Raw genomic sequence first — 14,176 nt, 5'->3', positions numbered from 1 at the left:
TAAAGAGACACCTTTCACAATTTTCATATTAGTCACATAGTGAAAAAAATTTCATAGAATTGCATTTATACTAAAAGTATATCTTCAAAAGACACTTTTCCATAATTCTATAAAATTGAATTTATTATGCTAAAACTGTCTTTTCAAAATATACCGTTTTATAATTTTTTTTATTAGTCATACATGTTAAAAAAATATATATATACTAAAAAAATATTCTTTCCACAATGTCATAAAATCAAATTTATACTAGAGGTGTTTTTTGATGAGACATCTTCCACAATTTTCATATTAGTCACACAATGAAAAAAAATTTGAATTTACATTGAAGGCATCTCTATAATTTTACAAAATTGAATTTATACTAAATGTATCTTTTGAAGAAGCACCTTCTACAATTTTTATATTAGTCACCTATCGAAAAAAACTAAATTTATACTAAAAGTATCTCTTGAAGGGAAATTGTTTAATATAAATTTAATTTTGTAAAATTATAAAAAGTGTCTCTTAAAGAGACATTTTTAGTATAAATTCATTTTTTTTTTTTACTATGTAACTTTTATGAAAATTGTGAAAAATATCTTTTAAAGATATACTTTTATTATAAATTCGATTTTATAGAATTGTAAAATGTGTCTTTTCAAGATATATTTTTAATATAAATTCAGTTTTTTTTTTTTTAATGTATGTCATTGATATAAAAATTATAAAAAGTGTATATTGAAGAAAAATCTTTAATGTAAATTTAATTTTTTGAATCATGTATAATTGATATCAAAATGATGAAAGATGTTTTTGAAGAGACCTTTTAAAATGGCAAATGTTGTAGATCTGAAAATATTTTTTAATTTATGGGCAAACAGCCGGCGGCTGTGATAATTTAAAGAAAAGTTTAAAAAATTGTAAAGGTGGCCATGAAGTCACTTTAGGCAAAGGCGGTGACGGAGCTGGTGCTTGTACACACCCTACAAATAATACAAAACCTTTAATTTTAAATTCACTGTATAATTATAAAAAATCTGATCTTCTCGACAACTCCCACGTGGTGATAATTTATGGGCAGACAGCCGGCGGCAACGCTTCTTCATAATTTAAAGAAAAGTTTAATTAATTGTAAAGGTAGTCATAAAGTCACTTTAGGTAAAGGCGGTGACGGAGCTGGTGCTTATATCATTCTTTCCTTGTATCATTCTTTCCCATTCTTAGAATGGTGATTACCCTCTATATATACTCTGTACATGAACGAATGAAAGTATGAATGAAAAAAACTACCATTTATCAATTTGAAGATGGTATCAGAGCCATGAAACTGAAATCCTAGATATTTTGTCGCTATGGTAGTCCGACAGCGATCAACCATCCTAAGACAAACCCTAATATTAATAAGTCAACCTTCAAATGCACTCACTGTAATAAGACTAGTCCGACCAGTCTGGATATCCCACAATTTCAAAGCAACGACTCTTGGTATGACCAGGAAAACAATAAGGAACCGAGGGTTTGAACCATGGACCTTTAGATCATGTTTAGGCTATCAACACTTTGTTATTAATTATAATAATCGTGATCAATGGAAGAAGGATTCCAAGAAAACCTCGACTGCAATTGTTGCCGAAATAAAAATAGAGGCTAATGTTGCTGAGAAAGCCTCTGTATTGGTAGCCGCTACTGATCATGGTGGTAAGTTTTTAAATACTTTTACACCTGTTATTAATAGTGCATGGATAATTGATTCTGGTGCTACAGATCATATGACTTTTGATTCTAGACAGGTTTCACCCCTTAGACCTTCCTCACAAAAAATTGTTTCCACAATCAATGGTAACACAACCCCAGTCATTGGGGAAGGATCCTTAACTCTTACTGATACTTTGAATTTGGATTCTGTTTTAGTTGTTCCATCTTTAGATTACAATCTTTTGTCAGTTTCTCAAATCACTGCAGCCTTATCTTGTATTGTCATTTTTTGGCCTGAATTTTGTGTGATTAAGGACATCCAAACAAGACAGACGATTGGTTGTGGTATTAAATGGGGAAAACTCTATTACTTGGACTTGCAGTCAAAGGATTCAAATAAGTTGCAACAAGCCTTGATGGCAGATGGATCTGAGGGGGAGAATAAAAAGTCTGAAATTTGGTTGTGGCATCGACGTCTAGGACATGCTTCCTTTGGTTATTTAAAAAAATTGTTTCCTAGTCTGTTTGCAAAGAGTGATATTTCTGGTTTCCGTTGTGATATTTGTGAATTGGCTAAAAGCCATCGTGCTTCGTTTCCGTTAATTTTGAATAAAAGTCTGTTTCCTTTTATGGTTATACATTATGATGTTTGGGGCCCATCCAAAGTCCCAACTTTGAGTGGCTCACGTTGGTTTGTTACTTTTATTGATGATTGTACCAGAATGACATGGTTATGCTTGATGAAGACCAAAGATGAAGTGAACTTGTTATTTCAAAATTTTCATAAAATGATTGAAACTCAGTACAATGCAAAGGTTCGGGTTTTGCGTAGTGATAATGGTGGAGAATATCAAAGTTCTGATCTTCAAAAGTATTTGGAAGGACATGACATCATTCATCAGACTACTTGTTCCAATACACCCCAACAAAATGGAGTCGTTGAACGAAAAAATTGACACTTGTTAGAGGTTGTTCGTGCTTCCTTGATAGCAGCAAAAACACTGATATCTTATTGGGAAGAAACAATCACATCTGCCGCATACTTGATCAATCGGGTACCTTCTAGCTCAATTAACTTTCAAACACCTCTCCAAGCTCTTACTAATGTCGTAGTTGCCCCAACCGTCCCAAATCTACCTCCTCGTGTTTTTGGTTGCATGGCATTTGTGCATCTACACAAGCACCAACGCACCAAGTTAACTTCCCATGCATTGCAATGTGTGTTTGTTGGATATGCATTGCACAAAAAAGGATATCGATGTTACCATCCTCCAACTCGACAAATGTATATTACAATGGATGTGGTGTTTCATGAAGATTCAATGTATTTTTCATCTGAGTCTGAACTTCAGGGGGAGTACCATAAGGAAATTCAGACTCTCGATTATGATTATCATATCTATGAGGAAGATGAATATGGACAATCTGAACTAGTGAACCAGGAAGTGGGTGAGTTGGATATGAGTGGTCAACAATTTGGGTCCGAAAATGTCTTCACTGAAATACCAAACCAATCATCGTCTGTTGATGGTGTTCTTAATTTGGAACCTGATCCATTCATGAAACGGTTACCACATCGTCATAATAGAGGTATTCCTAAACCCACATATGAGCCTGAATTGTCTATTAAAGTCAAATATCCCATGAGCAACTATGTGTCTACCCATCGTTTGTCTGAATCAAATAAGTCATTTGTAAATCAATTATCTACTGTAGCTATTCCTAACAGTGTGCAGGAAGCCTTAGCTGATCCAAGGTGGAAAGCAGCCATGAATGAAGAGATGAAATCATTGCAAAAAAATGACACATGGGAACTCGTAGAATGTCCACCAGGAAAGAAGCCAGTTGGGTGTCGTTGGATCTATACTGTGAAGTACAAGGCAGATGGTAGTATTGAACGATTTAAAGCAAGACTGGTAGCAAAAGGGTACACTCAAACTTATGGAATTGACTACACAGAGACATTTGCACCTGTAGCTAAGATCAACACAATTTGAGTATTACTGTCTTTAGCTGCAAACCTAGATTGGCCATTACAACAATTCGATGTGAAAAATGCCTTTTTGCATGGCGAGTTATCTGAAGAAGTATATATGGATCTTCCACCAGGATGCATGGTGTCAGAAAAGCAATGTCAGAAGGTGTGCAAATTGAAGAAGTCATTGTATGGGTTGAAGCAATCCCCGAGAGCATGGTTTGGAAGGTTCACAAAGTTAATGAGAGCTTTTGGCTATCGTCAAAGTAATTCAGATCACACTTTGTTCCTAAAAAAGCAACATGGTAAGATTACGACACTCATCGTATATGTGGATGACATGGTAGTTACAGGAAATGATCCCGAAGAAAGAAAAACTCTACAAAATTATCTATCTAGAGAATTCGAAATGAAAGATCTAGGTCATCTGAAATACTTTCTTGGGATTGAAGTTTCTCGATCAAGTGAATGAATTTTTCTGTCTCAAAGAAAGTATGCCTTAGATCTTTTACAGGAGACTGGAATGTCAGGATGTCAACTTGTTAATACATCAATAGAAGAAGGTCTGAAATTGTGTGTTGAGCCTAATCAAGTATCAACCGATAAGGGAAGATACCAGAGACTTGTGGGGAGATTAATGTACTTAGCTCATACAAAACCAGATCTTGCTTATGCATTGAGTGTAGTGAGTCAATACATGCATAATCCTGGAGAGCAACATATGAATGCAGTCATGCGTATTTTGAGGTATTTGAAGAATGCTCCTAGGAAGGGAATTTTATTCGCTAAAAATGTTGATCATCAGAGTATAGAAGTATATACTGATGCTGATTAGGCCGGTGCAGTGGATGATAGACGATCTACATCTGGTTACTTTACCGTTGTAGGTGGTAATCTTGTGACATGGAAAAGTAAGAAGCAGAATGTCGTCGCTCGTTCAAGTGCAGAAGCGGAATTTAGAGGTATGACTCTAGGACTTTGTGAGGCATTATGGCTAAGACTCCTCTTACAGGATTTAGGTTACCTATCTAGGCAACCAATTCGATTGTTTGTGACAATAAAGCCGCATGTGACATTGCTCATAATCCAGTACAACATGATCGTACAAAGCATGTCGAGGTGGATATATTCTTCATTAAGGAAAAGTTGGATGATAAGATTGTGGAATTGCCTAAGATTCGATCAGAAGATCAATTGGCCGATATCCTTACCAAAGCTGTCTCAAGTCAAGTGTTCTCAAAATTTTTAGACAAGTTGGGCATGTGTGACATCTATGCACCAACTTGAGGGGGAGTGTTGAGATATTATGAATATTGAGATATTAGGAATATTGAGATATTAGGAAAGTTGAGATATTAGGATATTAATTGTTATTTCCTTATATCATTCTTTCCTTGTATCATTCTTTCCCATTCTTAAAATGGTGATTACCCTCTATAGATACTCTGTACATGAACGAATGAAAGTATGAATGAAAAAAACTACCATTTATCAATTTGAAGAAAAATATCCAAGAAATCTATATACATAGAAACCAACACACCTGACTTCTTTCCATGCAACTTGCAAGCTTCTTGTCTTAGTTTCTGAGCTTTTACCATTAATGGAGTTCCTTCGTACTCTTCCTAATGCACATAAATTATCTAAACATGCTCATAATAATCCTTAAATAGCAATTAGATCATAGTTGAATTGAAAACAGATAAAAAAACGTATCTCCCACTATTTCTCAACCTCCACTTAGATGGTGTTTTTTAAGACTAAAAGAGATTGAAGGCTTAGGGAACCCTACCCTTTAGTTTTCTGCTCCTTTTTAAAGACTTTCTCCATCATCGAGTCTGCTTCGAGCGTATTCACCAAGCCATTGGGAAAAGAAGCTTTCTCAACTATGATGCGCAAGTTGAGAGTTCTTGACATTCACTCTCCAACTTGAGGGGGATTGTTGAGAAGGTTAATGACATCTGGCTTTCCATTGATAAAAATATCCAGCCATATTGTATTAGTTGTATATTTGATTAGTTGTCTTTTATACTTACTCTATCAAGAATAGATTAACATGATTAACATGATTGTAGGAAACCTCTTGTATAAAGCTACATCTGATTCAATAGTATAATTCAATAAAAAGGAAAATATTTTTTTCCCTTTATTTTACATAGAGTCCCTAATCGATTTCAACACTTCAAAGCTCGGAAGAAATGTGAATGTGCTGACGAATGAGGTCAAAACGGGAAGCTAAGAGTTTGAATTTGGAGTGAGAATGAAGAAGGTTGCAGACAAATCGGTGGTGTGCCATAAGATGAACTACCCATATGTTGTTTTCTACTGCCATACATTCACTAAGACACGAACTTACATGATTCCATTGGTGGGTGCTGATGGAAGCAAATCTAAAGCCATGGCAGCTTGTCACAGTGATACATCATGTGGCCTTCCAAGTGCTCAAAATTAAGCCAGGAACGGTCCCTGTCTATCATTTCCTTCACAACAATGCCATGGTGTGGATTCCAAAGTAAGGGATAAGCTGAAAGCCTCGAGCCCAATTGCATTATCAGTTCCATCTTAAAGCTGTTTGTAGTATGAATGTTTATAAACTTAGAATAAATGCAGGTTTGAGGATTAATGTGTGTAGTGTGCAATTGATGCTATGTATTCATCAATGTTTCCAGGTTGATTAAGGAATATTATGGTATATATAAATATTATGTTACATACTACAGAGTTAGCCAATATTATTTTATTTTATTTTAAATTTCAATCATATGAAATATTGGAAATAACCTTCACTGTTTCATATATCTACAGAGAAAGAATTGAACAAGATGAACGTTGTGGCCAAAAGGCAAAACCACATATATAATTTGGGCCACAAGCCCACTGCCCACCCACCTTTCTTCTTCCTTTCTGATTAACGAATGGGCATCAATGAGGAAAAATAAATAAACAAATAAATAAATTATAGAATATTCTCCGCACCCACTTACAGTCTTACACATGGACAAAAAATATTGGGATTCAAAAAAGATGCACCAAAATGTATATAAAAGAATATTAAAGATTATTTTATTAAATAAATAAATTTTAATTATTTTATTTTTATATTTGATTTAATTTATTATCAAAAATATAAAAACATAATTTTAATTAATAAATAAATTTTAATTATTTGATTTTTATATTTAATTTAATTTACTACCAAAAATATAAAAACATAATTTTATTAATAGGTCTTTTTTTATATAATCTATATATTTATTAAATATAAAAAGTACAAATATTAGAAAAATTATACCTATATTATTATTTATTTGATATCATTGAATACATTTAAATTAAAATAAATTATAATTTTAATATTAAATATGTTTTAAATTTAGATATGTTATCATAATATTATTATAAAATAATATGTAATGTAACTTAATAATAAATATATACTTATAAAATTTATATTTTTTATTAACGTATAAAATATTATTATCAAATATGAAAAATTATATATATATATATATATATATATATTTTAATAAAAATAACTTTAAAATATCCATTTTTATCTTGATATTTTCAAAATTTTTATTGATTTTTACGTCACTAATATTTTATGTCAAGATATCTATCGATATATTTCTAATTTATGGATAAATTAGAAATACCAATATAGATTACTTATATTTTTATCCTTACTCTATACACATATCACATAAGTAATATGTGATATCCAAGTACATGTATCCTTGAACAGTATAGGGTCTCACCAATTAGCATGACAGAATGTTGCCGTCACAAACTGGTACCAAGCAGGCCAATTGTGATACAAGTATAGGGTTTTGATGGCCCGAACCTGAAAGAAACGGAAAGAAGGGAACAATGTAGAAAATCAGGGGTCAGCATGACTTTTCCTACCATCTATTACAAGATAACTCATATTGTTGTTCTCTCCCTTTAAGCTGCACAAATCGATCTCCATATTTATTCAGCATCTCCACATTCCAAAATTATATATCTTAGGAAAACACTCCTACATTCCATCAGTCTGCTTGATAAATGATTTTGACAATCCTATTCACCACGTGCTATATTATAAGGGACTTTGTGGGCATTTCATTTTCTGAATTTCATATGGATGCTTTTTCACCCCTGCATGAACAATGAATGTATTATTATGTTCATGTGCCATGATGGTCCTCCCATATGCAAATCATAGAAGCCAAAATGGGTGTGAACAAAAGCAATAAGAAATGAAATTATTGCCGAGGATGATGATACAAGATAATGACTCTAGATAGAAATAGAACGGAGTGGTGAAAGTAGCCACCCTCAAGTAGTTGGACTAAGGCTTTATCAAGTTGAGCCATATATTAAAGCACCAATGATAGGCAAAATTATTTAATACCTGAAATAAATGATCTGCCACAAATATTCCAAGATTAAGAAGAATGATCCAGAATATTCCATTCACTTGCCTCTGTGGTTTCCATTTTCCGCCTGACTTCCCAAGTTCCAGCTGCGATGTCAAATCTAATAAACAAATTACAAGGCTTTCATGTCACACTGAAAGCACGATATGGTCTATGCTTTCTTGAAACCAAATTCAATAATTCATTCAATTTTCCTAATACTCACTTCAATTATTTCCAAAAACCAATTTTCCAAACTCATCATTGTTCAGCTAAGTTTTGGAATTGCTGCCTATTATTTTACCTAATCGATCTTGGTGCCTTTTCAGCCCCTGGCCAGGATTGAAATTCAGCCAAACTAGTCACAGCAAGCGGAGAAATGTTGAGATACCATACATGTGGAACATAGAAGTGGTTAAATACACTGTAAAATAAACTGGAGATAGCATGAAACACTGATCAATATGATTCTCCAAAGACGCAAAATTCGATATGAGGACACTAGATAATACATAATACACATATATATCGAAACTTAGGTCTGTCACGAATTCAATTCAGCCCTCCCAGTACCCTTGTGCGTTTGGCATGTGGGAATGGGAACCGAAATAAGATGGAAAGGGGGTGAATCACAATACCATGTAGAACCGAGGAATCAAAATCCTAGTGAGAGTGGGATTTGGTTCTCTACAAATGAATTTTTTATTCCTATTCCCATTCTGAACAACAATCCAAACACATTAATGAATAGGAATGGAATTAATTTCCCATTCCCATTTCTCTATTCCAGGGTTCCAAACACGACTTAAAAGAAAAGACCTCAACAAGCAATGGCCTTTTTGTGTGTTTAGTACAATTGGGTACTTCAGTCACAACCTACACGTTCCAAATTCTCCTTCCTTTTCCTTCATTTTCCCAACATCCAAAATCTTCACATACCCAATCACTAACGCCCATCATAGTCAATTTCAAACCAAGTGTTCGTGAAAAGTTCCAACAACAACTCTGGGTCCCTAATTATGAACAACATCAGCTAAATAATATCTGGGTAACGAAGATTTCGACAAAGAAGAGTCAGGGCATACCTGAACCGTTCATCTTGCAGACGAAACGAGATGGGGCGGCCGAGATAGGAAGAAGGCGAGTGGGCGGGGTGAGTCTGAGAGAAGAAGAGGTGGGAAGCTTTGAGAAGGCGGCGTTGATGGGAAGGAGAGAGGCTGAGGGCATGGGCATGGGCATGGGCATGAGCTTGATTGTACATGGTCTATGTGCCAGCAGTTGCTGAAACTGCCCCATTTTTGCCTGCGAGGAGGCGATTGAATGTCTTCTATGCCATTGAAGACTTCTGACCTTAGAACATACTTTGGGCCCTTGGGTTACAATGAAAAAATATGGGCTAGAGCTGGGTGATTTGGGCCTTAAAAGACTTTTTAACAAACATGGACATTAATTTTATGGGCCGGTGAGTGGGGAGTTAATGGGCTACCTCATACACATGACACTACTTGGAATTGGACCTTGCGTTCCTGAAATGGCCACTGCTTATCGTGAGAAGTCGACTTGCTGCATTTGGGGAAATAACATCTCACGTTTACAAGCAATTTAAAGGCTGCTTGAGAGTGTTTTTAAAAATAGCTAAAAACATTTCCAAAAGTTTGATAAATTTTTGAAAATGACTAAGAGAGCGTTTCATAGTGACTCTAGGAAGTATTTCTAACACTTATAACATTTGAAAATTTTCATTCTTCAAGTATTAAAACTGTTAAAAACATGTCCTATAATTATTGTCAAACGTATTTTGAATCACTTTTAAGTGATTTCTAAATAGACAATTGATCGAAGATACTTCCAAAAATCAAATTTTTTATTATATAATATATTATCAAAACACTATCAAAGCAATTTTTTTTTCACTTTATATCAAAACACTGTTTGTTTTTTTAATTCACTGTTCAATGTAATTTGTTTTTAAACTTTAGCTTTTTTTTTTTTTATAAAAAATTTGTTTGAATGTAAAAAATTAAAATATTTAACATTTTACTGAAAGTTAAAAACATTTTGTTTTTAAGTAACGAAAACACTAAACACAATTCCCACCTTATTGATATTTAAAACACAAATAAAATAATAAAAAATAGAACAACTAAATACTTAATATTATTAAATTGTGTTTCAAGTTAAGTTAAATTAAGTAATATTCATATTTAAGTAAAAAAAAAATATCACCTTAAATTATGTTTGATTAAAAAAAAAATACTAAAAAAACTCATTATAAATTATTTGAAAGAAAATCAAATATAATTAAAATTAATTAAAAAATTATATATTTTGTACTTTAAATTATGTTTGGTTCCAAAAAATAATAAAAAAAAATAATAATTTTTTCATATTTGATTTCATTATGTGTAAATTGAAAAAAAAATCAAATATAATTAATTAATTATAAATTTATATATTTTAAAATTGTTTCATCCTCGGATAAAAGTGGAATTATTAACTTTAAAGTTATTTTTTATTTTTCTTAGCTTTCTATTTCCTTTTTTTTTCTTTTTTTTAAACTTAGGTAAAATTTAAAATTTTCTTCTTTTTTTTTTCTTGTATTTAGGAAAGTAAAACTTAACTTAAAATAAATGCACTAGAATTTAAAAAGTCTTAAATCTATTAAGATTTTTAGATTTTATTAGATTTTTATTTTTTTAATGAACTTTATACCTTGAAAAAACAATGTGTTTTATAGCAAAATATTACAATATTAGTAAGTAGCACAAGTGCCCTAATGGATTAGGCATGAATGATGAAATAAACGTGAGAAAGGAATGGGAAAAGGAAAAAACTGCCCTCATCCAAATGAGCAGCCACAATCATTTACTTCAAAAGAATCAAGGGGAATTTATGTAACCATACACCAAGGGGCAAAATTTTGTCTTTTGGAAACTTAACTTTTTACTTTTCAAATTCAATGGATTTTGTGAAAAATAAACCATATTTCATACACTGTAATAGTGATATTGAGGGCCCTTCCAAAAATACCCTCCTATAGTTTGACATCTCTCCTAGTTGGATAAGTTGTTGTCCACTTAAGCCAATGACATGGCTCAGTTACATGTCATTGGCCAGCTAGACATTCCACATGGATTGATGTTTTAAACAATATTTACCCCAAAATATCTTCTTCTTTCTTCAACCAAACCCTAACACCAAAAACCCATGTTCTTTCTTATTCGTTCACAGGCACAACTCATCACAAGGCGAAAGGATCCATAAAAAATCTGGTAGGTTCTCAAATTGCGATAACCCATCAACCCCAAACGAACCTCCAAACTTGATCTCTTATTTTGTTTCTCCTCCATCACCATAAGGAAGACGACATCTTCATTTTCCCACCAAACATCAATCTGAAAACAAAAGTCCAAGTGCGAACCCCCTAACAAAGGCTAGGTAGACAAAAAAACCCATTTCCTTCTTCTTATTTCAGGAGTGACAGTCATTTTTCTCTTGGTTGTACTTCCTATTTTGCTTTTACATCAAAAAAGAAGAAAGAAAGCAATTGAGAGAACGAGATAACGAAGAATAAAAATATTGTAGTTGCATTTAACTTTTAAAGCAAGGGTTTTTCCAGGTGATATATATATATATATATATATATATATATATATAATATATATATATATATATATAATATATATATAATATATATATATATATATATATATGTTATTAAATTTTGTAATAACTTTATATTTTGATTTGTCATTTTGATTTTTTGAAATTTGAATAATGTCATAGTTATGTGATTTCTGCAATTTTGTAATTTAAACTTGATTACATTGCATATTTCTACATGTTCAATGTCCATTAATATTGTATCTAAATTTATATTTTAATTTATTTAGGGTTTATTTGAAATGAAATATGGCTTAAAATTTGATAAATGATGGGAAACTGATATGGTAGTAAGCTATATTGATTTTTTTTTATTTTCTAAATTGTTGTGTTTGTGTTGTATGTGGTTGTTGGGAAGAATACGGAAAAGAGAAGAAAAATATGACTATTGCATGTGAAGGGAATACAATTTTAGGAATGTTCAAACAATTTGTTGTTTAATGTTGTTTATATGGGATTCGAGATTTTTTGTTATTTAATGTTGTTTATCTGGGATTCCAAAATGAGTAATTTGAGTGATATTTTATAATTGTTAATTGGTGAATCTAATGCATGGGAAAAGAATTCATGTTTAGTTAGGAGTAGATGAGTATAAATTTTAAAAATGATTGGGATTAAAGTTTGAATAAATTTCTTAATAAAAGTTTTGAATTTGTAATGAATAAGGTTGAATTGAAGAAGAAAATAAAACAAATTTAGTAAAGCGGGCATGAATTTATGTGGGAATTAGGGAAAATAGTATCGGAGCCTTAGGTTCAAAATTGATGGTCACAACCACAAATATGAAATTTGTTTTGTTTATGTGTGTAGTAGTCATAGTAAGGGTCTACCCTTAGATGAAGGGGTTGGCCGTAATTCAGTTAATAACATTTGGATGAAATTATTGTTTTTGTAAGAGGTTGCAGTAAGTGAATTAAAGGCTGACCCATTTGTTTGGAGGTAGGCCCTTAGTTGTAAATATGTTGTGTTTAATCTGGATAGTAGGCAAAAATAAAGGCTGACCCATTTGTTTGGAGGTCGGCCCTGGTTGTAAACATTGTTGTGGTTTAATATGGGCAGTGGGCAAAATAAAGGTTGACCCATTTTTTTGGAGGTCGGCCCTTGGTTGTAAACATTATTGTGGTTTAAGTTGGGCAGTGGGCAAAATAAGGGCTGACCCAATTGTTTAGAGGTCGGCCCTTGGTTGTAACATTGTTGTGGTTAAATTTGGGCAGTGGGCAAAATAAAGGTCGACCCATTGTTTGAGAGGGTGGCCCGAAGAGAGTAACATTAGCACAATTTGGCTTGAAGAGTTACCAAAACAATGGTTAGCCCATGAATTGAGAGGTTCACTCCCTAACTTATATAACATAGCAAATTACTACGAAGTAAAATAGAATAATTGCATTGCTTAATGTTAAGTATACACTATGCATGTCTATATTTACACCATTAATTGTAGACTATGAAATGTAAATGAAGCTCGTTTGTAAAGTTTCAAAGATAAACGATGTATTAATATATGATGATCATAGGCATGATAATCAGTTTTGTTATAAGTAAGTTGGTTTATGCAGTGTTATTAAGAAATTAGTTAATTGTTTCAGCTTGACTAAAGGTTCATGCTTCTAAACAGGGCTGCACATGATCGAGTAGCATTTAAATGGATCCAAGTAATACAATTTATTGTTATCTGCACATTGGAGGAGAGCTAGTAAGGGATGAACATGGCAATGTGGAATATATGGTGGGAGACGAGAGGGTCTAAGTTTAGAATGATCATGTCATATAATGATTTTGTTTCAAGGATTGTGGGAAAATGAACATCAATATAGTGGGACCAACATTTCATAAACTCTCCCTGTTTGATTTATATGCACTTCACCATTGAAAAATGATGAAGACTTGACAAACATGTTTCAATTTAGTGACCGATGTGCACGTGTATATATATGTTTAGCATCAACAATTGAAGATGATGAAACGATTGAGAATGGAGGACAAGGGTAAGTTATATATATATAAAAAAATATAATCTTAAATGATTCCATGTATTTATTTATTTTGTAATATTTATGTTTATTCATTAGATGTTTTAATGCAGCTTGAACGAAACATCGTAGAGTCTAACTCACCGGTCCCATATTCAACAAGAGATGTTGATATTAGAATGCAATCACGAGGATTTCATCAAAGATGTGCTGAATCACATGTTGGTCCACTAGAGTCAAGCCGTTTTGAGAGTGCAATATTGGGTAGTGGACATACCTTCTCAACTGCAAATGAATTTCGAGATGCAATATATCTCATGTCAGTAGGAGGCCGTTTTAGATATAAGTTTAAGAGGAATTGTCTTAAGCATATGACTGTAATATGTGTTGTTGAAGGATGCCCTTGGAAAGTAACTGCTCGTGCTGTTGGGAGAACAAAAATAGTTCAAGTGCATACATTTAGAAATGAACATAACCACTCTTTAGAAGAT

General features: G+C 32.6%; 1 protein-coding gene across 6 annotated transcripts; it reads right to left on the bottom strand.

The window, feature by feature from the left end:
- Nucleotides 1-5,706: 5,706 nt before the first annotated feature.
- Nucleotides 5,707-9,389, bottom strand: LOC117910549 (rhomboid-like protein 11, chloroplastic). Of its 6 annotated transcripts, none has more exons than XM_034824649.1 (5): nt 9,138-9,389; nt 8,357-8,410; nt 8,049-8,173; nt 7,411-7,496; nt 5,707-6,220 (listed from the first exon to the last, which is right to left on the bottom strand). In XM_034824649.1, the coding sequence occupies exons 1-5, from the start codon at nt 9,346-9,348 to the stop codon at nt 6,043-6,045; spliced, it is 654 nt and encodes a 217-aa protein (XP_034680540.1). In that variant the 5' UTR covers nt 9,349-9,389; the 3' UTR covers nt 5,707-6,042. The 6 variants fall into 6 exon arrangements, 3 of the variants coding, with proteins under 3 accessions (XP_034680540.1, XP_034680542.1, XP_034680541.1); XM_034824651.1 differs by having other exon boundaries at nt 5,708-6,176; XM_034824650.1 differs by lacking the exon at nt 8,357-8,410 and having other exon boundaries at nt 5,709-6,220.
- Between the last annotated feature and the right edge of the window lie 4,787 nt (nt 9,390-14,176).

Source organism: Vitis riparia, unplaced genomic scaffold (genome assembly GCF_004353265.1).
Source record: "Vitis riparia cultivar Riparia Gloire de Montpellier isolate 1030 unplaced genomic scaffold, EGFV_Vit.rip_1.0 scaffold776_pilon_pilon, whole genome shotgun sequence".
Lineage (NCBI taxonomy): Eukaryota > Viridiplantae > Streptophyta > Magnoliopsida > Vitales > Vitaceae > Vitis > Vitis riparia.
This window is presented reverse-complemented; position numbering and strand designations above follow the sequence as displayed.